The 25,682-nt window shown below is 52.8% G+C and overlaps 1 protein-coding gene across 4 annotated transcripts in view; it reads left to right on the top strand.

The window, feature by feature from the left end:
* Window positions 1–20,203, top strand: part of ANAPC1 (anaphase promoting complex subunit 1) — a 32,551-nt gene extending 12,348 nt beyond the window's left edge. For 2 of the 4 annotated variants that reach the window (XM_061989372.1, XM_061989371.1), the window contains exons 20-47: window positions 176–324; window positions 1,873–1,951; window positions 2,060–2,096; window positions 2,208–2,278; window positions 2,412–2,590; window positions 4,874–5,100; window positions 6,320–6,438; window positions 6,907–7,178; window positions 8,007–8,241; window positions 9,120–9,211; window positions 9,386–9,520; window positions 9,676–9,758; window positions 9,941–10,019; window positions 10,548–10,622; window positions 11,319–11,395; window positions 11,608–11,698; window positions 11,794–11,847; window positions 12,088–12,281; window positions 12,720–12,806; window positions 13,492–13,609; window positions 14,406–14,483; window positions 14,888–14,955; window positions 16,686–16,824; window positions 17,186–17,272; window positions 17,787–17,882; window positions 18,178–18,376; window positions 18,759–18,893; window positions 19,854–20,203. In XM_061989372.1, coding sequence (XP_061845356.1) covers window positions 176–324; window positions 1,873–1,951; window positions 2,060–2,096; window positions 2,208–2,278; window positions 2,412–2,590; window positions 4,874–5,100; window positions 6,320–6,438; window positions 6,907–7,178; window positions 8,007–8,241; window positions 9,120–9,211; window positions 9,386–9,520; window positions 9,676–9,758; window positions 9,941–10,019; window positions 10,548–10,622; window positions 11,319–11,395; window positions 11,608–11,698; window positions 11,794–11,847; window positions 12,088–12,281; window positions 12,720–12,806; window positions 13,492–13,609; window positions 14,406–14,483; window positions 14,888–14,955; window positions 16,686–16,824; window positions 17,186–17,272; window positions 17,787–17,882; window positions 18,178–18,376; window positions 18,759–18,893; window positions 19,854–19,969 — 3,371 coding nt within the window. In that variant the 3' untranslated portion in view covers window positions 19,970–20,203. The remainder of the gene's footprint in view (window positions 1–175; window positions 325–1,872; window positions 1,952–2,059; window positions 2,097–2,207; window positions 2,279–2,411; window positions 2,591–4,873; window positions 5,101–6,319; window positions 6,439–6,906; window positions 7,179–8,006; window positions 8,242–9,119; window positions 9,212–9,385; window positions 9,521–9,675; window positions 9,759–9,940; window positions 10,020–10,547; window positions 10,623–11,318; window positions 11,396–11,607; window positions 11,699–11,793; window positions 11,848–12,087; window positions 12,282–12,719; window positions 12,807–13,491; window positions 13,610–14,405; window positions 14,484–14,887; window positions 14,956–16,685; window positions 16,825–17,185; window positions 17,273–17,786; window positions 17,883–18,177; window positions 18,377–18,758; window positions 18,894–19,853) is intronic. The other 2 variants (XM_061989374.1, XM_061989373.1) reach the window with 2 other exon arrangements.
* Window positions 20,204–25,682: the final 5,479 nt, after the last annotated feature.

Raw genomic sequence — 25,682 nt, 5'->3', positions numbered from 1 at the left:
TTCCTTCCTGTGGATCTATAAAGTTCCATGTAACAGGAAGGAGATGTGTGACATATTGGGGAAGTGCTGTGGGTTTTGTTGTTTATAGAAGCTCCATAGGGCTTGCCTGGGGAACAGAGGGGAGCTGTTGTGCATTTGCCATGAACTCAGTGTCGTTGCTGTTCATGTGATTAAGTCCAAACAGGTTTCATGCACCATCCCTCCTTTTTTTCTGCTGAGCCTCCGAGTATCTTTCAGTGGCTGAGTTCGTGTCTGAAGGGAGAGGGAGTGCAGCCTTATCCTTACTTGCCAGGAGTCTGTGAGAGGAGCAAGCTGGTAGTACTGGTAGGTACTTTGGTAAAAGGGAGATGGTTTCTTCTGTCAGCATAGCAGCACTGTGGCCAGGGTTTGTCCCAGCTGCTTGATTTCCTTCAAGTGGAGTGTCCCCAGTGGGATGTGACATAACAGAGGGCTTAATTGTGCTGTGTGGAGCAGCAGGGGCATGCTGGAGGGGTATTGAGCTTGTGATAAATAACTCTGCTGTAGCTGTACTCTTTGGGGCCTTCAGCATCTCCAAGTGCTGCTGCTCCATACTAAGCAGAGCTCATCTTTCTGCACAAAACTCTCTTGGGTATCCCTGTGCAGTGCCAGCCTGTCCACAGGGAGAATAACATGTATTCATCAGAGAGAAATCCCTGCCAGTCCCCTCTTTGGTGACTTGAGTGTTACTGCTGGGTGTGGATGGGCTTTGGCAGGGGAGAGGAGGTGTTTGAGCTCGGGAAGGAGAGCTCATGAGTGCAGAGTGAGTAGCCCATGCTTCACTGCTTGTGTTTTTTTGTGGTTTGCAGTAGTGGCATGTGCACAGTAATATCAGAACTCGAAGTTAACTGTATCTTGTGACTGAGAATTTCCCAGCTTTCTTCTTGGGCAGGTATCAGCATCACTGTTGAGTTGCATGAGTAGTCGTGAGTGCTGATGTTATCTTCTGGTCAGCCTCCCTCTCTTATTCACAAAGTGGTTGTGGAGAAAACCTGCCAATGTAGGGTTTGAAGCAGAACTGTTGAGCTTGAAGTGGCTGAAGAGCAGAACAAGGAGGAGAGACTCTGCTCAGGTGCACTCCGAGACAAGCTGTGGAGTCTCTGGTGCGAGCTGCCAGTCCTCTGCTTCAGAGTGAGGAGTGAGGCAGCAGCACTATTTAAAGTGCTGATGCTTTCACTTGAAATTTGCCTCTGCATTCGAGCTCTGAAGAGCTGTGGCCTTTGCCTTGGGCCATCACCTGTGTTGCTCCATCCACTCCTGTCTTTCCTCTTACTTGTGCATGACTGGCCTGCGTGGAGGTGAGAGCTGGCGTGTCAGCAGCCTGTCATTGGAAGGTCTCAATGAGAAACACAAGGATTTTTACCTGTAGCTTTAGCCTTTGCCAGCTGGTCTGCCAGAATCACACAGTAAATAGTGTGACAGCTCATTGGACTTTGCTGAAGGGGACCCTGCTTTGAGTGGGGAGCAGCTCTTCGCTCACAGCCTTCACCGAGTAGCCAGCATCCAAGGCATGGGGCACACTGAGTGCAGGGTGGTTTCTGTAGGTGATGTGTGTGTTTTGCAAGAGGAATTAAATGCCACGTAAGAAGCACGGCAAAGGTGACTAGAAGCATGTTTTTCTCTTTAGAAGACCTTGCCTTGTTACCTTTGAAAGGGCTGTTAGGGAAAATGCAGTTCATTGGTTCAGGATCTAGTATTCCCAGACTTAGAGACAGAAAACTTAAGTGATTGTTACTTGTTCAGCTGTGCCTGTCTCCTTTTCACAGTAAGCCTGTCCCACTGTGTTTAAGTTGTTGGAGTTAACTCCAAAACTGGGGCTCTGACGGTGTGTTTTGGGGCCTCTTTCCTCCGCAGAGCGTGGCTCTGTACATCCTTGGTGACGAGAGCGCCGTATCTAACGAAGCCTCCCATTATCTGCACAAGATTACCTCAGGTAATGATGCTTTGATGCCATTCCAGCATCTCTCAGTGCCTTGTGCTTGTGGTGTGCTGCCCTTGTGGCTTGGGGAGCACGGGAGTAACGTGGCCTTGTCTTTTCCAGGACCACGGAAGCAGCAAATGGAAGAGGATGAGGATCGGTATGGGGCTGCTTCTTTTTAGCCTTATTTTGAACTCTGGAGGTTGTTGCTTTCTGCTGCCTTTCAGACTGTTTTTTACTGGCTTCTCCTTTATTCCCCTTTATTTTACAGAGGCAGTTTCAGGTGCAGCACATCTGTTCCCAGCCTGGCTGAGAAGTTAGTTCTTTGGATGACTAACGTCGGTAAGAGCAGCTTTAGTTATCCCTGTGCACAGTGGTAACAGTCCTAAGCTAACAGTCTGGTGCTTGCACTATGTGAGCTACACTTGATCTTGCTTTGATGAAGCAGTTGAGCGTGTTTCTCGTTCATTTGAAGGCTTCACCCTACGAGACCTGGAGTCTCTCCCCTTCGGTGTGGCTCTTCCCATCAGAGATGCAATCTACTACTGCCGGGAGCAGCCAGCCTCAGACTGGCCAGAAGCAGTTTGTCTCCTGATTGGGCGCCAGGACCTGTCCAAACAGGCTTGTGAAGGGAACCTGCCAAAGGGGAAATCGGTGAGTTATGGCTATAAACAGATCTCATGGCACTGGGTGTTGGGCAGAGAGCTCTGCTCAGAAGCTTCCCCAGCCTCGGCTGCTGCTCAGGGCTTCAGAAGGTGCAGCACTCGAGATTTACACGGGGTTTACAGACCCAGGAGGGGTTCAGTATAAAAACCAGCATCCAGCACAAGGAGCAGTGTGTGCATAGCTGTGACAGCAGTCAATACACATCAGGTTTTGAGCTTGGTTTAGGTATGGTGCTCAAAAGTTGTGTCTGCAGAGCTATTTGCCTCCAAGTCCTCCAAAATAGCTACACCCTCAGGAGATGTTAGGGGCTCTGGTATTCTGTGCAGAGACTCTGCCATCGAAGCAGCCATGGCACAGGGAGAAGGAAGTGGCTCTTTAGTCTGCCTCCTCCCTGGGTTGGCACAGCTGACATCTCCCTTTCCTCTGGAAGAGCTGGATTGCTTTCTGAAACACACTTTTCATCTTTCTGTGGTTTTTTTGCCTCAGAATGGGTTCAGTTAGTTGTGCCCTGAAGTCAAATGGCACAGAGCATGTGGTGTTTTTACTGCTGAACGCTTTCCTCTGCTGCTGGGAGTCGCTGGCATCTCATGGAGTTGGAGCTTCCTTCGGGGTCCTTCTTGGTACATCTTGGTCAAGATCCTTTTTGCTGTCTCAGCTTTGGAAGTGGCATTAAAACCATTCCCATTTTATACAGCAGAGGCTTCACAACTAACTACATATCCAAACCAGGGGTTAATGTGTCAGACAGGAGTGAGTGAGCTGCTTCCCTTGTCCTCTTCATTCCATTGGGGAAATTTTGTCCAACCATGAACCTGAACCTGAAAATGATGCTGACTTTGAGTTTTATCCCTCACTTTATAACAATGCCCCGAATACACATGGCCTTAAAAGGATGAAGTGATCTTCAAACACCAAATTGTTTGTCATTTCTCAGGAGGGCAGGGTGGAGTTTCCTGTTTCAGAACGGACGCTGCCTGTATGGGTGGGACGGTTGTGTATTGACGCTTGGTGTGCATTTATCAGAAGGAATTGGTTTTCATTCATCAGCTGTCAATGCTCTGGCACTGCTGCTGTCATGTGTTAGCAGTGAGCCTCAGGAAGACCCTTTGTTTGACTGAGTCTGTGTGATTCTGTGTCTTTTGCATTAACCTCTCACCCATGAAAGATGGAAACAAGAGAGGACTGTGCTGGCCCACTGTAGGGTCCAGAGGGTTTGGTCAGACTGAGGAAACTCTGTTCTGTGGGAAAGCTCATTTTCCAGAGCTCTTTAAAACTGAAGTGAGCCATGCCTCATGCAGAGGGACAGCTTTGTCTGGAGCAAGTGTAGGGCAAGCACATTGAGGGCAAACTCTTGCATCTCAGCCTGTGCTACCCTTGCCATTCATGGTGGTCCTGTGCATCGCTTGTGTGATGCCAGATGTAAACATGGGAGGATCAAGGCTTAAAGGAGGGTTTCATAAACCTTGCATAGAGAGAGGCCTTTTCCACAGTGCTTCTAAGCAATTAAATGCTTCAGGAGTGTTTTTCTGGTCATGTAGCTCAGGTGTGGAAGCTCCAAAAAGGCTGTGGTACTGTGGTGAAAGGCAGGGTGCCTGGCAGCAGCAGACACCTGGGGTGACTTGTTTTTCCCAGGGTTTTTATAGAGGGAGTACAAATGAAACCCCAGGTTCATGAAAACACAGTAGAACAATAAAGCAAGTTCCTGAACAGAACACTCAGAGCAGCAGCTCTGCCTAGGTGAAGGATCAGTAGGTACTGGCCTTTCTGAAAGCAGGTTGTCACCAGGGGACTGTGTCTGTGCCTTTTGGGGTTTAACCTCTGTCTTAGGACACCTCAGAATGCTCATCTAGGTTCCTGACTTCTCACTGTTGACTTGAAGAAGAAAAAACACAAGTCTTCATAGCTGATACAGATAATTGTGTAGGCAAGGAGGGGAAAGCCCTTTCCTACTGCTGCTCTGAGACACAGAATAGTTCTGAAGGATGGGCAACTATTTCCTATGTCGCCTCTTCAAGCTCCTTCCTGTCAGTCTTTGCCCAACAACCTTTGCTATGTCTTTTGATTGCAACATTCAGAACTCCTCATGACCTAAATGAATGTTAAGGAGTGGGAAAACAGTTTGTGACTTCCTGAACCTCAGTCTGTTTGATTTGCACACCCCCCTCGGTGCAGGTAACGGTGCTGAGCCCATCCAGGGTGTGGGTGCTGAGGACAAGCTAAACCCACGTGCACCAGCGGGAATCACTTCTCTCCTTTCTCCCCCCCTTGCAGGCTGTGGGCCCAGTGCTGTCCTCTGATATCCCCTCTGGAACAGAGTCAGAGGAGGATGAGGATGGCATGAACGACATGAACGAGGAGGTGATGGCCCTCATCTGGAGTGAGGACCTGAGGGTGCAGGAGGTCCGCAGGCTCCTGCAGAGCGCCCGTCCCGTCCGTGTCAACGTCGTGCAGATGCCAGAAGCCAGTGACCATGAATACATAGAGGAGAAAGAAAACAGGTAAAAACCATCCCTGTTTCCAGCAGTGCTTTGCTAGTTTTTTCACTGGGGTGAAAAAAACCCACCCACTTCAGTGGTTTTGGTGGCTTAAAATTCAGTGTATCTGACCAAACAGTGTGCGACGTTGCAGTCTGAACTGCACGGTGACGCAGGCTGGCCTGAGGGAAGGGCACACAGAAGAGGGCTGGGGTTCAGAATCCAAGGGCTTGAAGCTCAGTGTAAGTCAGACCTGCTGTATTTGGGCTGGAGGGCTCTCTGGGTCGGAGCAGCACGTGGGAGAGTTTGGGAGTCTGAATTCCAAGCAGCGTGCTGGAAACAGGTTGTAGCTTTATTTCCCACCTAAGTATGAAACACAGGCAGGACCTGCTCTGCATGGAAAGTGTGGAGAGCAAAGGCTGGTCCAACCCCTGCCTAAACCTGGAGACCCCAGTGTTCAGAGCTGATCTTATGCCTAAGCTTGAGTCAGGGGGACATCATTGCTTCTACAGAAAGCAAATTCACTGACCCATCCCCTTCTCTATTTGAAGCCTCCCGTTGGAGCCCCTGTAGGCCCAGTGGCTTCACAGTTGTCCTGACCCTGCTGCTTTATCCACTTGCTTTAGGGCTGTTAAAAGTATCTTGTTTGAGGAAAAAACTCAAAGCAAAAAGCAGACTTCAGGACATCATTGACATGCAGAACACTCTGCAGAAGGAAGGAGCCAAAGGGATGCATCGAATTGGTGTCTGACCTCAGGGGCTGAGTAATCTGACAAGTCTAGAAAGTGCTTCCAGGGTACATGGGGAAGAGTTGTGGTCAGTGTTCTTGGAAGCATGCTGGTAATCCTGTGCACAGGTTATTACTAGATGTGATCACTAGTCATAGCAAGAGCCCATAGAGCAATCAGCTTTGTTTTGGTTTCTCCTTTCATCTTGTTTCTGATACAGCTGCTCATTTTGTCTGCAGCACAGGTTTCTTTGGCTAGCACCTAGCCTCAAGGGCTAAACCATGGCAAGTGTCAACATGATGTCAGCTGAAGTATACCTTGGAGATGAACCTTGTGAGGACCAAAGATTTGGTTCAAGTGTTTGTCCTATTGAAGGAGAGAAAGGAAAGGCAACGTGCTGTCTCATAGTGGGGGTGGAAAAACACGGTTTGCCTGGTGTCTGTGGGTTCATTTCATACCCTGTGTTTGGAGAAACTGAAGCCATTGGTTTGGTGTTGCTTTCACCTCCCCAACAGGCTGTTACAGCTCTGCCAGAGAACCATGGCACTGCCTGTTGGACGAGGGATGTTCACCTTGTTCTCCTATCACCCTGTGCCCACGGAGCAGCTGCCCATCCCCAAGCTCAACCTGACAGGTATGTCTCAGCTCTTCCTTGCAGTAGAATCCAGCACTGACACAACGTGGCAGTTCCTTCACCCCACTTCTGTCTGAAACCTCTTGTTGCTTTTGTAGTGTCTCTCTTTGTCTTTCTGCAAAGGGTTTCATAGCTCAAGTGTGCCTCTTGTGAAGAGGGAGCTCTTTGGTTTCAGCTGTGCCAGCCACTTGACCAGAAGGCAGGTCAGGAGCAGTGTTAGTGTCAAACGTGAGGCCTGGTCTCAGAGAAGCAGCGAGAAGGGAAATGAATGACCTGGGGGCAGGCAGCTGGTCAGTGTTGGGGCCGTACAGGACACACTGCTGGTTCACCCACTCTGCTGTGCTTCTGCCTGAGGCTGTTACCCCACGTGCTGTCAGTGTGTGTTCATGGCACCCTGCTGAGGTGGAGAGCTGCTTCTGCAGCAGTTTGGCTTTACCTAATAGCTGGCACTGCTTGTGTCCCCGGCAGGCCGTGCTCCTCCCAGGAACACCACTGTGGATCTCAACAGTGGCAACATCGATGTGCCTCCCAACATGGCCTGCTGGGCCAGCTTTCACAACGGGGTGGCTGCTGGCCTGAAGATAGCCCCTGCCTCGCAGATAGACTCAGCTTGGATTGTCTACAACAAGCCCAAGATTGCTGAACTAGCCAACGAGTATGCAGGCTTCCTCATGGCCCTGGGGCTCAACGGGCACCTCACCAAACTTGCCACGCTCAACATCCACGACTACCTAACAAAGGTGAGGCCTTCTGTTGCAGGCAGCAGAGGAAAAACACCTACAGGACTTGAGTTCTTGAAGCAAAGCAAGAAAGGAAAATCATCAGGTTTGTCTGCAAGGCTGCGGTGGAAGTTTCCTGGCGTGGGAGGATGTCAGCATTGCTGCACTGATGTTGGTAGGGCAGGACTTCAGTAGCACTTCTACCCCCAAGTCTTTCCACGTTGTACACAGCTCACTGGGACAGCTCAGCAATCTGGATTTCCCCTTGACTTCTGCCAAACAGCATTCAGATTTGCCTGACAGAGATTGAGGCAGAGACTTGGGATTTTATGGACTTTGCATTAAGAGGCTCATGTGTGTGCTCTGGAAATCTTGCCTTCAATTGTAAGAACCTCTGAATGCATCATCACATTCAAACTTAAACAGCAGGAAATGGATGTTGCACTGAGGGAAATGGGCTGGGACAAAGGCTGGATTTGATGAGATTAAAGGGACTGGTAAAGGGCTACAAAGGAGGTAGAAAAGATCCTTTCAAAGCAAAAACTTGAGGGTTTGTTATTAGAACAACCCAAGTATTTGGGGGCTTTTTTGGGGAAACTAAACATCTACATTACAGCTGTGCTCAGTGCAAATTTGCTTGGGATGGAAGTCTGCCTCTGCAGTAAGATCATGCATGTGGGAAATAGCCTTCACACCCATAACACCTCGTTTTCCTTTTCAGGAAGAGGTGGGTGAAAAAGGTTTTGTCTGCTCTGTGTGTGTGTGAGGTCTGTATTACATACTAGGACCAATGCCCTCTCTGAACATACCTGCTTTCTTTTGGTCACTGGTATTTGTTTCCCTCCTCAGGGCCATGAGATGACAAGTATTGGGCTGTTGCTGGGTGTTTCTGCAGCCAAGCTGGGCACAATGGACATGGCCACCACACGCCTCCTGAGCATCCACATCCCTGCCCTCCTGCCACCCACTTCCACGGAGCTGGATGTGCCCCACAACGTGCAGGTGGCTGCTGTCATAGGAATAGGCCTTGTATATCAGGGCACTGCTCACAGGCACACAGCTGAGGTTCTGCTGGCTGAAATAGGTAGGTGCTAACTTTAGATAGCTTTTCTTCCATCTGGAAACTTTTGAGAGCTGGTCTGGGGTTCCTGGGGTTGGGAGCAACATGGTGAGAGAACTGCTGTAACTAGAGGTTGCTCCTGACCCAGATGCCTCACCTGCAGAGATCCTGACCCTCTACAGCTTTTGAGCAGGTCTGTTCCACACTGTATACCCAATGCATCTGATGCTTCCCAGACACTTGTCATTTCCCCTGCCTGTCCATGAGATAGCTGCCACTGTAGAAACAAGAGGTGGAGACACTGAGTGGGGAAAAAACCACTTTCATCTTGCTTGGCCAGTCTTTTTGGCTCACTAAATGTCTGTACTTCCACCCACCATATCCTAACTTCTCCTGTTCCAATTAAGGCCTTTGAAACAATAGTCTTTTAGAGCTCTCTTCTGAACAGTAAGCTTCTGATCTGAATCGTGTCCTCATCAGCTTGCATTTATTTGTAGCTTCAGTTAAAAGAGACTAGATGGTTTATTAAGTGGAGAGTGGGATAAATTGTAAGGGTAAAATAGTACCTGTGTTTCTGGTAACTTGGTATATATGCACAGTCTTTCCTAATAACAGCTTCTGAACTCTGCTGGCAGCATTTGAATAGGTCTGGAGATCCTAAAGTGTGTGCACTTGTAATGTGGCATTTAGCAGTAGATGCTGCTTCTGGAGGGCTTGTGTTTGGTGGTAGGTGAGCTAAGTGACAATTACTTGTGATTCCACTGAGAACTTCCCTGATTGTCTTTGAGAAGGGACAGATGGGGCGGGCTTTTATCACTTCATCAGGAAAGCAGTGCTTGATTAGACATTCTTTTCTTAGCTGGGAATTTAAAAGCTGGGTTTCACTGTTCTGTTTCCTCCAGGACGTCCCCCTGGCCCAGAAATGGAGTACTGCACAGACAGAGAGTCCTATTCCCTTGCATCTGGGCTGGCCTTAGGCATGGTTTGTCTGGGGGTAAGTGCCTCTTCATTTCACCTGCCCTCAGCAGCAGAATCGTTGTTTATAGAAGTGGGGTTGTGAGAGCTGTTTCGTCCTTGGCTCCCAACTGCCTTTGGCCAAAAGCAGCATTTTTTTTCCCCTTGTGTAGCAGAGCATTTGCAAATGATTTCTTCTGCTCCTGTTCTTTAGCATGGCAGCAATTTGATAGGCATGTCAGACCTCAACGTTCCCGAGCAGCTTTACCAGTACATGGTGGGAGGGCACAGGCGGTTCCAAGCAGGGATGCACAGAGAGAAGCACAAGTCTCCCAGCTATCAAATCAAGGTAGGTGGTGATGATAGGTTTGGGTTTTCTTGCTTCCAGGTACTGCTAGAAGTCTGAGAGGTGCCTGTCTTGAGGCACTGAGTGCCCCTGGGCAGCACCACAGGCAGTTGCCCTTGTCGTTGAGTGCTCTGATGGTACACGATGTGTTTTCACAGGAGGGAGACACCATAAATGTGGATGTTACCTGCCCAGGTGCCACACTTGCACTGGCTATGATCTACCTGAAGACTAATAACAGGTATTGACCTCTGGAGTTGCTCAGTAGCTTGTAGCAGTGGTTCAAACTGCTGCAGTGTTGGCTGTGCTTTGTGTGCCTCGGTGCTGTGAGTTGCTGAAGTACGTTGGACTGGATGATCTCTAAAGGTCCCTTCCAACTCCTACCATTCTATGACCTGGAACCTTCTTTGCTGTGCCCTGCAGATCCATTGCTGACTGGCTTCAAGCACCAGACACCATGTATTTGCTGGACTTTGTAAAACCAGAGTTCCTTCTATTGAGGGTAAGATTCCTCTTTTGTTTCATTTCTCCATCTACTTAATGACACAGAAAAACACCTTTCACTTTATCCAGTCGCATGCACGCCACCAGAATCCCTTAGAGAGCTGATAACCCTGGTGCTTGCCAGACAAATTCATACCTTCAGGCAATTGCTGCTTGTAGTAAGGCAGCCTGCTTGTCCTGCAGCACTGCAGACAGAATGGAGTGAGAACATCAGAGTGATTTGTTTGAGGTCAGTTTTTATAGCTTTCCCAAACTAATGTCACAGATAAAAGAACAGCATCTGCTCCTACTGAGTGTTCCTCTTGGTTTGCTAGCTGTATGCACAGACCTTGCAAGGATTTATTCTGTGGTTCTTTCTTTCTGCCAGCAGAATTGACATCCCTTAGAAGCAACTTTGTCACTGGTGCTGCTGAGAAGCAGCTGCCCAGCTGCATTTGTGGATGCTTTTAGTACATTAAAGAAAGGCCACTGGTGTTTGTTGGGTTGTTTTCTTCCTTACATTTTGGCTTTCTCCCTTTCTTTTTAGACCTTGGCTCGATGCCTGATTTTGTGGGATGAAATCCTGCCCAATTCCAAGTGGGTTAATAGCAACGTGCCTCAAGTAAGTGTTTACACACAGTGCCTTGACTTCCCCGTTTTCCATCCCCCTGGCCTGTTCTGCATGGGAATGTCTCTGTGGTGATGTGAACTGCACAAGGAGGTGTGCATTACTCACCTTCACGTGCCAGATGATGGTCATACTGGATTCCTGGACTGTGAAGGGAGCACTAGGGACTCTCATCCCATCATGCCAGACAGGAGAGGACTGAGGAAGGATTCCACTGCTCAATCCCCAGAATGGTGCCAGAGAGAGGAAAAGGGGGTTAAACTTTCCTCCACGCTGCCCCAGCAAGAAGTCAGGTGCAAAATTGCTGCAAGAAGGTTTCAGTTGAGCATTATGAGTAACTGAGATAAATATCTGTCATAAATACAGGATGCTGGTGGACTGCATGGCCTCTTGAGCTCTCATCCTGCGCTGTGTTCTCTCGTATCCGAGCACATGCAGGGACACTGTGCTGCTGGCACACTCCTGCCATTGTTTAGATACCCTGAAGGGACCAGGTCCAGGAGCATTGGAAGGTGTCCTCTTTGCATCAGAAGCACAGTGGAGGAGTAGTGTGAGGGGAAAAGAAAACCCAGCATCTGTGTGCCTGTGAGGCAGAGGTGTCTTGTATCACTTCGGAACCCTCGATGCCCAGAGTTTCAGTTAACCAGTGTGCCCTGGCTTCATTTCTCTATCTTTTTGTGCTTCTTGTAGATCATAAGAGAGAACAGCATATCTCTTCATGCAACAGAGCTGCCTTCATCTGAAGACCTGAGTTTAGAAACACTGGCGTAAGGACTGTGTGAAAAACTTGTGAACAAATGGAGCCCTTGAGACATAAAAACCCCTCTCCCTTGATCTTTGGGGGAACTTTGGTCTCTGTTTTCTCTAGAGGATGAGCCTTTTTTGGTTTGCCTTTTTTGACTGTAAAGGAGTTAGTGCTGTGTGTTCAGGTAAGAAGAAGAGAAGCAGGTGGTCACTTGCTGCTTGTGTTGTTCCTCAGGCAAGCTCACGTCTACATCATTGCTGGGGCCTGCCTGTCGCTGGGATTCCGCTTTGCTGGTTCAGAAAACATGGCAGCCTTCAACTGCTTGGTAAGAGCCTTTGCTGCTTCTCCCCTTCAGTTCCCACAGAGCTGACCCTTCTCTTTTTGTGTCAGTGCTTAGCATGCATTTCTTCTCCCTTCCAGTACAAATATGCAACGGATTTCCTGAAGTGTCTGTCAGCACCGACAGCTTCAATAGTAAGTGCTTTCTGCCTTCCTCTCAGTGAGGAGGAGGTTTTGTTGTGGAAGGTGCTTTGATGGCTCTCACCAAAACTCTCCCAGCAGGGCTGTGAATCACTGCTTGTTTCTGTGAAGGGCCTTGCTCATCCTCTGCTCTCCCTCTCTCTGTGGAATGTGGTTTTTGAGCTCTGGGGTAGAAAGCAGCGTGGGTTTGACCACAGAAGTGTAATGATGCCTCCCCTCTTCTTGTGCTTGAAGACAGGTCACTATAACCTGGAAACATGCCTGAGTGTCTTGCTGCTGTCCCTGGCCATGGTGATGGCTGGCTCAGGAAACCTCCAAGTCCTTCAGCTTTGCCGCTTCATGCACAAGAAGACGGGCGGAGAGATGAACTACGGCTTCCACCTGGCTCACCACATGGCCCTGGGGCTCCTTTTCCTGGGAGGAGGAAGGTAACTTGCCACTTCCAAAGACAGGGATTGCTTCCTCCTCTCACCTCTCCTGCCTCAGCTGGAGCAGTGTGCAGTGCCCTTGATTTTTGATGTTGCTCATAGAGATGGACCTGCTTTAGCAGGGGTTGGACTTGGGTGGCTACAGAGGTCCCTTCCAACCCCTACTGTCCTGTGAACTTAGGGATCCAGAGAGACATCTCCTATTGCAAACCAAAGCCCTGTTGTCTTCTGGATACCTCTGTGTTACTGAAGTGCCATAGGAGTGTTCCTGGCTTGTGTTTATTTCCTACCACCGTGTGCTTTAGGACTCCTATAGGGACACAGCTGTATGCACTGCACTACTGTCCTCCCAGTCCCCAGGACAGCAACATTACTTTGCAAGCCCTCTGCTAGTAGCCAGTGTGTGTTAGCACAGAAACTAGTGATGTTTCCCTACAGGTACTCACTGAGCACTTCAAACTCCTCAATTGCTGCTCTCCTGTGTGCCCTGTACCCTCACTTCCCTGTTCACAGCACGGACAATCGGTAAGGCTGTGCTGGGTAAGGCTTCATATTTCCTTCAGCTAAGTCACTGTCTGACAAGAGAGGTTGCCTGGAGGGAAATGATCTGGAACTCTTACCTGAGGTGCTCTGTAAATACATTATTTAAAGGGTTTTTAACTTAAAAAAACCCAATCAAGTGGAAAACAGAAGTGAGTGAAGGTACAAGATGGTGGTGGAGTCTCCTTCTCTGGAGACGTTCCAACCCAGCTGGATGAGTTCCTGTGTGCCCTACTCTAGCTGGTCCTGCTCTACCAGGGGGGTTGCACTGGATGAGCTTTCCAGGTCCCTTCCAGCCCTTGAGACCCTGTGATTCTGTGCTCTTTGATCAGCGAGGGCTCACAAGCAGGCTTCCCGAGCCTCTCGCTCTGCTGCTGTGGCTTGGCTGCTCCAGCTGCCTCAGCTGAAAAGGCTACTGTGCAAGATCTGTGCATTTGTGGCTCTCCATCAGTTGTAGTCAGGATGCATTAAGTCCTGTTCTGTTAGCTAACCCACCTGTGTTAAAAAATAGGAAGCCTGCTACGTTACCATGAACTTCATCATAACTACGTTGTGTTGTCGGGCCGCCTGTAGTTGGGCGTTCGGGGGTTGTTCCCTGCCTGTAGCTGGGTGTTTGGGGGTTGCTCCCTGCCTGAGCTGCAGGGTGCTGATGCCTCCCTGCCCTGCACAGCTACCACCTGCAGGCCCTGCGTCACCTGTACGTGCTGGCAGCAGAACCCAGGCTCCTGACGCCCGTCGACGTGGATTCCAACAGCCCGTGTTACGCGCTGATCGAGGTGACCTACAAGGTAACGCGTGCGGCAGGCAGCGAGGGGCCACGGGCCTCACAGGTGCTGTGGGAGGCAGCTGAAGGCTCTCACCTTGTGCCCAAGGCACACTGGCTCTCATTGCTGTGGCCAGCAGCCTCGGCTTTGTGTTGGAGTCGTGGACGACGTGAAGGGCTTTGCTCAGCCCACTCACACCTCACGTGGCCTTTGGTGTCGGCTTGAGAGCAGGGTACAGGGCAGGTAAAAGGCACCAGAGTCTTCCAACAGTCAAGTGTGTCGTGACTGACCCAGGGTCGTAGCTCTCCTTGTAAAGAGGAAGGGCTGTCCAAGGCACAGAGGTGGTTGGAACCAGCTGTGGTTTGAAAAGCCTTCTGCTGAAGGGGGTGACTTGGTGTTTGTCCTTGGGGCTTGCATCATGTGTCTCCTGGGAAAGAGCCTTCTGCAGGGTTGGTCTTGTGCAGGCTTATGCTTTTGAAAGGACTAGAGACAGGGTTCCTGGGATTTCAGGGGAGAAGAGGAGCAGCGTGGTTCTGGCAAAGAGCCCTTTGTGTTCATGACACAGCTCAGAGCTGCAGACTCCATTGAGAGGCCCGATTTGCCTGTGACTGTGTTGATCCAGCCATGGGAAGTGCACCTTTGATTTAGGTGTTTCCTGCTGTGAAAGGCAGTGCTTAGGCCATGGGTTTCCTCAGGACTCAGTGAGCACAACCTGAGTGACCCCTGCCAGGGCAGCTGTCAGAAATGAGTCGCACATCACCTTTCTTTTTCACACCAAAGCGAGCTTTGCTGACAGGTGAATGCTGGTGGCATTTTGCAGGGCACACAGTGGTATGCAGAAGCCACCGAGGAGCTGATGGCACCCACGCTTCTTCCAGAGCTTCACTTACTGAAGCAGGTAAAGGAAATGTCCATTTTAACAGAGAGTTCAGTTACCCAGCCTTCACCCCAAGTGCTGCAGTGACTTCCCTTTAATTACCTGTCCAGTTGCAGCCAGGCTCTGGGCAGCACTGTCCTACAGGAATGGCTCTGAAGACAGTTCTGTCACTATGGGGCACGGGTTAAATTAAGCCACGGTGCTTCTCTTCAATCTTGATCGGTAACACCTTCGAGAAGTGATGCAGCAGGGAGTTCCCTGTGCCAGAAAGCTTCACTGGAGGAGACACAAAGCTGGGTGCTCTTCCCTCTGAGTTTCCTGGCTGGGCAGCGCTGTCAAAGGGTGCTCTTGGGAGAACTGTGCAGAGAACTCTTCTGTGCTTGTGGTTACATCTAGTAATGAAACCCAAACGCTTGCATTGACAGATCAGAGTGAAGGGGCCACGGTACTGGGAGTTGGTGATAGATTTAAGCAAGGGAACGAATCATCTGAAGTAAGTACTCTCCATAATGCCTCACTCAGTAATGACCCTGTGGCCCTATGTCATGTGGGGAGGGGTTTTTGGTCTCTGTTTTCTTTCAAACCTCCCTCACTCTGTAACACCTACGGCATGGGAAGAACAACTCTGGCTTGCATCAGTTCACTGTTGTGCCTTTGACAGCGCTTTTTAGGGTGAAGAAAGAAACTGCATAGCTGGTTTCACCTACTGATGTGAATAATTCATGCAAAAAAAAGAGTAAGCAGGGCAGGGGAAAACCTGATAGTAAAAACCACAGGTATTGGCAGTGGGATGGAGCAGCACCAGAAACCAGCTTCGGCTCGTGGTTTTAGTTCAGGCTTGAGTGGCTGTGATGTCACGTTTCCCAGGCTGTTGCTGCAGTAGGAGCTGTTAGTGCTTTGTCAGGGGCTGTTTTTCTCACGTTAGGTGAGGTGTGCAGGGCCCTGGCTGCCTCTCTAACCGAGCCTTACCGCAGTGAGCAGTGCGTGGGCAAAATCCTCCTCGCCCCGCTGCCCCTTGGCCCCCAGCGGCACTCAGTGGCACAGGAGCCAGCTGTGTCCTTCCTCAGTAACATGGGGGTTCACTGAAGTGCCACGATTGAGGGGGGAAATCAGGCACTAGGATGCAGCACCTACTGCTCTGTGCCTTTAAAGAGCAACAGGACTGAGGCAGAGTGCAGATCAGGAGGGAGACACTGATGAAGCCAGCTTTGCTCTCCTGGGCTGAGCTTTTGCTGCACTTGTTTGTCCAAGAGCCTTCCTGTGACAGAAACCACTGTGGGTGACTGAGGAACTTGCTGCCTGTGGGATTTACCCATTCTCCAGGTGCTTTGAATCCCTCAGCTCTTGTCACAACATCTTGTCCTCAGCCCTTTGTCACTTGAGTGTTTTGGAGATCTGTGCCTGTGTGAGAAGCGATTTTCCCTGCCTTAGCACACGTGAATGGCTCCTGCATTGTTATGCTAAGCAAGTAGTTTCAATAGAGGCAATTCAGTTACTTAAAGGCTGCTCAGTGACTACAGTTCCTGGCACAGCAGACACTCTGAAGTCAGGTAAACATGCAGCAAGGTGACCCTGAACTTCTGCACCTTGTGTTTGTAGGCTCAGTCAGGAGTTGGGGGGCTTTGGTTAGCTTTTGGGCTTGGTTTGGGTTTTTGTGTGGAGAAAGGCTCATCACAGCATGCCTTCAAAGCTGTGCATAAAAGCTGTAGATGCCAACTTGCCTGGTTTCCCATGGTGCTGGCTGCTCATCCTAAAAGAGTCTCACAAGCCCCTGTGATGGCTTTGGGAAGTTATATTCCCCATCCCAGCAGGGCTCATCCGTTTTGCATCACCACTGCCTGCCATCACATCACCTGCCCTGAAGGCACCAAGGCTTCTCTATATACCCAAGTGAGGCAAGACTACCAAGATGGGGGGGGAATGGAACATCTTTCTGAGGAGGAAAGGCTGTGGGACCTGGGGCTCTTCAGCTTGGGAAGTTTCCAAACCCTCCTGGGCACGTTCCTGTGCTCCCTGATGGAGGGAAACCTGCTTTAGGGGGTGGATGAGCTCTGCCAGGACCCTTCCAACCCCCATCACCCCACAGCCCATTTATTTAGGACCCAGCCTAAACAAGTGACATCCCATGGGCTGTCATCCCAGCAGAGCTGATGCTTCCTTTGCAGACCTGCCTGGTGGTGGCTGTGGGCCCATGGCAATTAAGCCCCATCGTTGTGATTTCAGATCAATTCTTTCAAAGGGTGGTGTCCTGTACGTGAAGCTGAGGGCTGGGCAGCTCTCCTACAAGGAGGACCCAATGGGCTGGCGCAGTCTCCTGGCACAAACTGTTACTCACAGGAACTCTGAAGCTCGAGCATTCAAGGTATGGCTCCCAAACTGGGTTCCTGCCTGGAAATACCCCCTCAAGAAAGGCCAAGGGAAGCACAGCAGCTCGTGCTGTTAGTGACTTCCAGCACTTAGCTCTGCCTCATGGCCAGGAGTGCTGAGGTCCCTGCTTTGCTGGAGGAAGTCTGCTGGCTCCCTCAGGGCAGGCAGTGAGCCAGTTGCTGTCTGAGTGCACGTCTGTCATGGGCAGGCAGAAGCTTTGGACGTGCTGTGCCCACGGTGTGCTTTATGTAGGTTACAGTCTTCTCACCTGGCTGCTGGGGAAGGAAGGGTTGGGTAGGAACTTCTGTTACATTTGTGGTCATCTTTTCAGCCTGTGTCTCTGGGGTTTTTTCCAGCCAGAAGCAATTTCAGCCTTCACTTCTGACCCTGCTCTCTTCTCCTTCGCCGATTATTTCTGCAAGCCAGCTGTGAGCATGGGCCAGGTACGATGCCTAGGTGGGGGCTGCTGTGGCCTCTTGCCTGAGTGAAAGCTGGGAAAGTCCTGTGTTAAGCTGAGAAGCAGAGTTCAGTCCTTCAAGGGAGCGTTCTGAGGGCTGCTTTGTAACACAAAGGTATAAAACAGTGCTGAGCCTGCAGTTGTTGGTTTGGTTTTTCTGCCCACTGCTCGTTGTCTGCGCCAGTTTTTGCTGCTGAATGTGTTTGACAAACACCAAGAGCCCTGTGCAGTGTCCTGAAGCATTTAGGTGAAGTCCCTGCAGAAGGGTTAGGGTGCTTTGCACTGTATGTCTCTGCACAGAGTCACTTAGGGGAGGGAATAAAGTATAGCCACATCATGCCTTGTTTTAACAAGCCCAGGAGCAAAAGCAAGCTGTGTCACTAACTTGCCTAATGTCACTGCATGGCTTAACTGTGATGGAAGGAAGTGTGAGCAGTGCAGGAGTCTGAAGTGAACTGTACCTAGCAGGTGTGCTGTGTTAAACGTGTGTCTTTCATCAGAAGCAGGAAATCCTGGATCTCTTCTCCTCAATCCTCTATGAGTGCGTCACCCAGGAGAACCCAGAGATGCTGCCCACCTACATAGCCATAGATCAGGTGCAGTAGACGCTTCTTTTCCCTCTTCTGAAGCCATGCTTGGCCATAAGAGGGCTGTTTGCTGCACGTGGGGTTTGCAGAAGGCAAAGGAAGGAGGGGAAACGTTAGTGAGCAGAGTGAAAGCACATTGGAAAGTAATCTCAGGTGGTGAAAAGTGACCCTGGCAGCATTAGCCAGCAATTGTTCCCTCTGTGCTCAGAAGGGCAGCCCTTGGCAGCAAGGGCTTTGGGATTCCTTCGTGTTTATGGCAGCAATGTTTCTTTCCTTATCACTGTGTGTCTCCCCCTCTGCCTAGGCTGTGAGGAGGTTGGAACGCAGAGAGATGTCCGAGACCTTTGAGCTGTGGCAGATCAAGCTGGTGCTGGAATTCTTCAGCTCCAGAAGTCACCAGGAGAGGATGAGCAGGAATCCAAACCGAGGGCTCTTCATGAACTCGGAGTTCCTGCCTGTGATGAAGTGCACCATAGACAACACTTTGGATCAGTGGCTTCAAGGTATGGAGAAGGCAGCTGTTAATCCCACAGCTCAGGCTTCTTGCTGCTCTGGGTTGACTCACCTCAGAAGTGCTGAAAACTGACAGCTGAAGGGGAAGGCACTTGCCTGTTGGCATAAAACAGGGTGTTGCAGCTTGGTGTTCACTTGTTGTGGGGGGGGGAAGTTTAGTTACCTTGATAAAATGATTTCCCCCTGTTGCACTGGGGGGATTTTGTGGGGGCCAAAGCAAGGGGTGGCCACAGCAGGGAACAGAGTAGCCATGGCAAGAAGTAAGAAGGTTTGTGAGTAACCCCCCAGCCCACCTTGTCTAGGGAGAAGGAGACTCTGTTCAGCAGGCTTTGTCTAACAGCACCTTGCCTTTGTTTCCTCCTACAAACACAGCTGGAGGGGATGTGTGCCTGCACTCCTACCTGAGTGGGCAGCCCACGGAGGAATCTCAGCTGAGCATGCTGGCTTGCTTCCTTGTTTACCACTCTGTCCCCACACCAGCTCAGCTGGCAGCTGGAGGCTTGGAAGGTAAGGCTGGAGGGCAGGGCAGCACTCTGAGCTTGCACAGACACAGGCCCAGGGTTTGGCCTTGTGTCCTGACAGGAGCCTCTAAGTTCTGTGACAGTGTGCATTTCCTCTGGAAGCTGGTCCATCAGTTTCTGTTCTTTACTTGTCTCAAATCTGGACAAATATTTAGGGAGGATTAAAGAAGCCAGAGTTGGCCTGTGTAGAGTCTTGGCTTTCCCCTGACCTGCAGGTAACGATGTTGTTGCAGCAGCAGGACCAGATGAGAGAAAGCATTCATTTTGCTGGGCTAAACAGATGCCCTTCAGTCTCTGTCCTGTAAGCACCTAGTCAGAGCCATCACTTGGTCTTCCAGTTTGCCAGCAGCAGCCTGATTTGGGATCCAGGGGATTTCTGGGCCCTTTCACTAGGCAGCTTTTGTCTTCCCCTCCATCAGCCCAACCTGGGATGTACCAACCCACCTTTGCTTGCTTAAAGTTTCTCAGACTACAAAAGAAATGCAGAAGAATTCCAATTTGGGGAGCTCTGTGTCTTGTTTATGAGTGTGATGTAGATATTACCTCACTCAGGGGTGAGAGGAATGTGATGCTGAAGGTTCCCTGCCCAGGAGTCCCGAGCAGGCGACGGCACTCTGAGCTTTCAGGCTCTGCTGTCTCCTCTCACACATTTTCCACTCAAGTGCCTATCTGTCTGCTCAGGCCAGGAGGCCTTTATGGAAGTCTGGCTTTTCTGTGTCCTCTCTACTTGATACTTGCCTCTGTTCTGTGAGTTCCTGCCACATGGATTGAATTTGAGGTGTCTTAGGACTGTACTATGCAAGCTGACCTGCAGCAGAGCGAGCAGCAGCCTGCACACCTCCAGAAGTGGCCACTGGCCAGCTCACCTTCCCCCACTGACCCTTCCTCCTGTGGGCAAGTGTTACAGCAGCATGTGCCCACGTTCTTTTGCTTATTTAATCTCTAGGAAGCACAAACTTCTCGGAGCTGCTGCTGAAGTTCAAGCAGCTGAACATGCCCGTGCGTGCGTTGCTGAGGCTCGCTCCTCTGCTGCTTCAGAACCCTCAGTCCATGGTGCTGTAGGTCCTGGCACTCCTGCTGCTGCTGGTCACTGAAGGCCAGAGCCAGCTGGGGCTTGTTCCATGCTTTGTAAAACCCTGCAGGTAAAATGTACTTGACTTTTGTAACTTCTCCAGCCAACTTCAGCCGTGTCCCTGGCTGTGGCTGCCGTGGGCAGGAGTTGTTTGTAAACTGTTACAGGCAGTTGAAGAGGCACTGTAAAAGTGAACTGATAATAAATTTACTTTTGTAACTAAGGATCCTTGACAAATACATCTTTGTGTGGTGGACTCTGAAGAGACCTTGGCTGGGGGCCATAGCATTTCCTCCGTTCCACAACGTCTGTGCTTGTGCTGTACCTCGATCCGCCTGCACCAGGTACGAGGCAGGCGGCCCAGGAGGTGCCAAACACGCCTGTCCCCTGGCCTGGAAAGAGACCACGAGCCTCTGCCGTGCTCCTTGTGTCCTGCCACATCTGCTTTTCAGGAACTGCCATCACATTTCAGGCTGCTTCTCAGGTTTGGTTGGGTTTTGCCTCGGAGGCTGCTGTGTGTGTCCTGTGTGAGTATCAATTGCTGGGCTCCGACTCATCTGCTGCTACTGCTCTGTGTTTACATCTCTTTTTTTTTCCCCCCTCTCTCTTTTCTAATCTTTGTTCTGCAATTAGTCAGTGGCTGCTGAGCAAACACCTGCCTCCACTGTCTTACGTTATGTCTGGGCAAGAACTGAAACTCCTGACAGACAAAGAGCTGGGCACACGTTGGTGTTCCCTCCCTCCCTCCCTCCCTCCCCTGCTGCTGCTGCCGCCTGAGGTGTTTCCCAAGAGCCCTCAGCCTGGAGCGTGGCTGCTGCTTCCATCCTTGCTCTGGGCAGGGCAGGCATTTTGTTTTTCAGCATCAAACAGCAGCTGGAGCTGCTCCAGTAAAAGCTGGACAGAGGCTGAAGGATTGCTGCTGCACAAGCAGCCCCAGCCAAGCTCTGGGGCTCTGTTCTCAAGTGGCAAAGTTGATCTTATTCTGAGGGTCCTCACTAAGGAAGCCAAAGGTTTCTGGGGAAGGGACAGATGGATGGAGGAAGAGGGATTCTGAAGTAAGCAGTAGAAAGAACATAAACACCTCCTAAATCTTACTGGAAAGATGTTTGGCGTGTGTTGACCAAGGTTTGCAGTGGCTTGGGATGTCCTGAAGGAAGGACCTGAGCTCCAGACACGTGGGGCTGAGGACAAGTGGGAATGGGACATGCCCTGAGGACAGTGACTGTGCAGAGGGCTCAGGCCTGGGCCAGGGCTGTGCATTTGAGATGTGGGAAAGGAGAAGGGAGCACTTGGCTCTCATGACAGCTGGAGCTCAGAGCCATGGGATTGTTTTCAGAAACAAAACCAGAAGCCAATCCACCAGCTTTGTCATGTGAGTGGGATAAAGCCATTGCCACCCACCCCTGAGCAGGACCTGTGGGCTCAGGCCTCCAGCACCAGCCTCCTTGCTGCCTGGCTCTGTGGGAAGCTGGAAGATGAAGATGCATTTGCCAACTACCAAGAAAGAAACCAGAGCAGGCTTTAAGCAAGCAGGGAGCTGCAACTTGCAGCCTCCTTGGGGCTGGAGGAAGCGTCTCCCGTGCAGCTGGGCAGAGGATGCTCATGGGTCGTGGCCAGGGCACAGCTCTGGCCCTGCTGCAGCCCTGAGGGGAGGAAGGAGAGCGTGTGGGTGTGCGAGCCTGTCGAGCCGCGTGGAGGCAAGAGCCGAGAGGCTTCCTGTTTCCTTTTTAAGGTTGAACAGAATTTGAAAGCAGCCGCCGGCGCGACCTGGGCCAATGGTGTGGGGAGCGCTGGGAGTGTCGCGCCGCAGCCCGGCGCCCGTTACGCTGCCAGCCTGGCTCCCTCCGGCCGCGGTAAGCTGCTCTCGCCTTAGAGTGCTGTGGGGCTGGAACTGAGGGGGGGAAACCACGAAGCTGCAGGCAAAAGGCTGCGCCATGCCTCGGGCTCCTGGCGCTGCTGGGGGGGCTCGGGGTGGGCTGGCTGTTTGACGTGGTGTGTGGTTAAAGCCTCAGCGCTGGCTCCTGGTTGAGGTTTGGGCTTTGCCTCGTGCTGCCGCGGGTGTTGTGGAGGGTGTGACTGGGCCCCCGGGAAGGGGGAGATGGGGGAACTGGGGGGGATGCCCTGGGCCGGTGCAGGGGGCAAGGCAGGGGCAGTCTGGGCACAGGGGGCTGTTCCCTCACGCTGCATCCCTCTGCCTCTCCTGGCATGATACCCCAGCCCTGCATCCCTCTGCCTCTCCTGGCATGATACCCCAGCCCTGCATCCCTCTGCCTCTCCTGGCATGATACCCCAGCCCTGCATCCCTCTGCCTCTCCTGGCATGATGCCCCAGCCCTGCATCCCTCTGCCTCTCCTGGCATGATGCCCCAGCCCTGCATTCCTCTGCCTCTCCTGGCATCATGCCCCAGCCCTGCATCCCACCCCGTTCCTCGCCCCTGCTGCAGGTGGGCAGCAGCCCCCGGGCAGAGGCTCCTGTACCCTTCCCCTGGCAAGCGCAGGAGGCAGCTGGGCTACTCAGCCCCCGGAGGGAGGGGGCTTGGCAGAGGGCAGCAGCTCTGCCGGGGCATGGCAGAGAGCCAGGCACATGGGACACGGAGCCTCTCTGTCGCGGCCGGGCCGGCTCCGTGTGTCGGGACACGGGGGCTCGGTCACCTCCATGGGGCTTGGGGCCAGGAGAGGTGCCCTCCCCGGGACCACCCCACAGCACCCGCTACTGTTTGCCAGGGGAAGTAAATACCCCCCAGCCCCTCCGTCCCAAACCTGGTGTTTCCCGGCGGGAAAGCCGAAGGCTCTGCAGGGGCTGTAGCAGCCCCTCCTCCTGCCCTTCCTCTCATCCCCCGGCACCGCAATCCCTCTCCGGCCACACGCAGGGACCGTCTCCTTTCCTCCTGAGCATTCCTCTGCCTTTGCCCTGGCTCAGTTGCCGTCCTTCGAGCTCCTCGCCGTGGCCGGGGCGGGCAGAGCACGCCGTCTCCATCCCGCGCCGAGCATCGCCCCGGCGCTTTGCCGCTGGCTGTGGGCACGGAGCCGCCGGGGCTGTCTGTTCAGCCCTCAGCTCACCCTCCCTTCCCGTTTGTGGCTGGGTCCGGCAGTTTTCCGGCGCCAGGGACCTCTGTCGGCACCGCACACGGGCCCTTCCTCAGCTAAGGAAGGGCCAACCCTCCCCGCGCTCGTCGCGTCTGTCCCGAGGGAGGCGGCTGCCGCCTCTGCGCAGAAGCCGGAGAGAAGTTAGGGAAAGGTGTCCCGAGGCCAGCCCCGGGGCGCTCAGAGCCCGGCGGGCTTTCAGGGGAGCAGCCGGGCGCCGTGACTCGTGTAAACAGAGATGGCACAAGCGCTGCCTAATGCCGGCAGCACCTCCTGTCACCCTTCGTCTCCATTCACCTTCCCCCAGTGCTTGGTGCCTTCCTCACCGCTTAAAACGACAGCGGTAATAAAGAGCAGGGGTGGTGTTACAGGGAAGGAGTGTCCAGGCTGCTGGGTCCGTTTGGGCTCCGAGGGGGATGCTGAGATGCCCCGAGCCCTCCCTGTGCTCTGCTCCTCGCGGTGAGCCGCTGCTGGCTGGGGCGCAGCGCCTCTGTCCTCTCGGCAGCTGGGGGGTGGCTGCAGGTGCCGGTGAGTTTTGGAGGGCTGTGGGACGGCGGTGGCGGCCGGGGGAGTGACTCAGAGAGGTGCTTTGGGGCTCTGTGGTTTTGCTTTCATGGTTTTGCTGTGACTTGGCAACTTGTTTTCTGGCTCTGCGGGGAGGCAGGTGCCGGCGTGCCCAGCGCATGGGCCGCCCTGCAGGCTCCCCCCGTGCCTGCCGCCGCCTGTGGGGGTCGTTGCTTTTGCCCATCTCGGTTTCTCACGCTCAACCCCACGGCTGCTGCAGGCCAGTGGCATCTCGTGGGCCCCTGGGACCCGAATCCCCCAGGGCACAGACAGTCCTTCCATCCCACCAGGAAAACCTGACTCGAAAGAATTTCTCTGCAGGGCTTTTGTGCTCCAAAAAACACACAAAACATAAGATAAACCCAAACTCCTTGTTGCTGCTTCACCCCACGCTCCTCCAGCAACCTGCTCCCTGGCTCTGAGGTTTGGCAGGAAAACGAAGGCAAGGCAGCCTTGCCAAGGTTGTTTTCTTGTTATTGTTGCAAATGCTCTTCTCCAGCTATTGCTTTGAGGTTTCTTTTCCCCCACTCTGACTCAGGGTGCTGCCAGGGCTGGAGCTCTGTGAGTCCAGCAGCTGGCACTGGCTGATGCTGCTCCCCTCCCCGCGCTGCCCCGAGAACAGTTTCCATCCCTCGGGGGCTTCTTGTTTTCTTTTTAGAGGGAAAATTGGATATCTGACAATGACAAAGTTTGACAAAAATTTACCAAGAAGAAGGAGAAAAACAAAAGGCCCCCAAACCCCAGGCCAACCCCCAGCCCCTGCCTGCAGCGAGCTCTGCCGTTCCACAACGCTCCCAGCCACGTGCTGCAGGGCTCCGGGGCTTTCTGGCACACGGGCTGCTGAAGCTGGGCCAGCAAACGGGCTTTTTCCAGGCAGCTGCTAATGACTGCCAGCACATTTTCCATTTTCCTTGCAAGAGGGGCAGGGAAGGAGGCGGCAGGGGAGCGAGATGGTGTTTTCTGACCATGCCTGCGTGTCCCAGCGCTCGCCCTCCTGCCCAGGGGATGCCGCTGAGGTGATTCCTTCCACCATCCCTCCAGCTGGAACATGTCCCACGGCCTCGTGCTCTGCTGGGACCGAGCTTCAGGGCTGTCCGGGGGGGTGCTGGGTGAACACGACCACCCGCCCCCTGCATTTCTGGGGCAATATCCGAGCGTTAGGGGCCACAGGGCAGCGAGTGGCCGACGCTGCTGCCAGGGAGGTGGTGGCAGCCTCCGATGCCTCCAACCCTCCGCCGCTCCCGGGTTCATTTGGGGGCTTGTGATGCCTCGAGTCCCAGCCAAGTTGGCCACGAAAAGGCGAGTGGCTTCCAGCGCCGGTCTCCCGAGGCAGCATACTGAAATGATTAGGGAGGAGAGCTCCCGCGCCGGTCCCTTGGCCCGCTGCCCCCGGTTTGTGCAGCTCCTGCTGCACGACCCAGCCCTTGGGGGCACGGGAAAGCCAAAAGCCCCCTCCCCGGGAGGGTGGGAGCCGGCGGCATCGGTGCTTTAGTGCGGGTAAATTCACCTCTAAACCAATGCTCAGTGATGTGGGACAGGCTGCGGGGCTGGAGCGGGTCGGGATGTCACGGAGTGATGCGCAGAGACACATGATTAACCCTTCAGGTTCCCTCCACGCATCACGAGAAGCAGCATGACGGCAGACGGCTCCTTTGCCAAGCTGCCACTGGCGTCTCAGCGTGGGTGACTTGTGTGAGCAGCGGGTGAAAGCCAGAGCTGAGCGCGGTGGGAGCCGCTGCTCCATGCCCTTCCCTGCCCCGCGGGCGCCTGCGCTCAGCGGGAGCGGTTGGAGCCTCGGCTCGGCTGCGGCACCGCACGCAACTGGAGGTTAGGAGCTGGTGGCCATGGTGGCCGGGCAAGAGGCACAGCCACGGGGTACCCGGCGCTGTCAGACCCCCGCTGGCTCCGAGCCCCTGCTCAGCCTCGCCACGGCCATGCTTTTTAACGAGCCCCTGCTCAGCCTCGCCACGGCCACGCTTTTTAACGAGCTCGGGTTTGCGAGCGGCTGCTTTCATCAGCCGCCGCCGCCGCGCTTCCCCTCCGGGGGCTGCTCACC

The sequence above is a fragment of the Colius striatus genome, chromosome 2 (assembly GCF_028858725.1).
Source record: "Colius striatus isolate bColStr4 chromosome 2, bColStr4.1.hap1, whole genome shotgun sequence".
In the NCBI taxonomy this organism is placed as follows: domain Eukaryota; kingdom Metazoa; phylum Chordata; class Aves; order Coliiformes; family Coliidae; genus Colius; species Colius striatus.
This window is presented reverse-complemented; position numbering and strand designations above follow the sequence as displayed.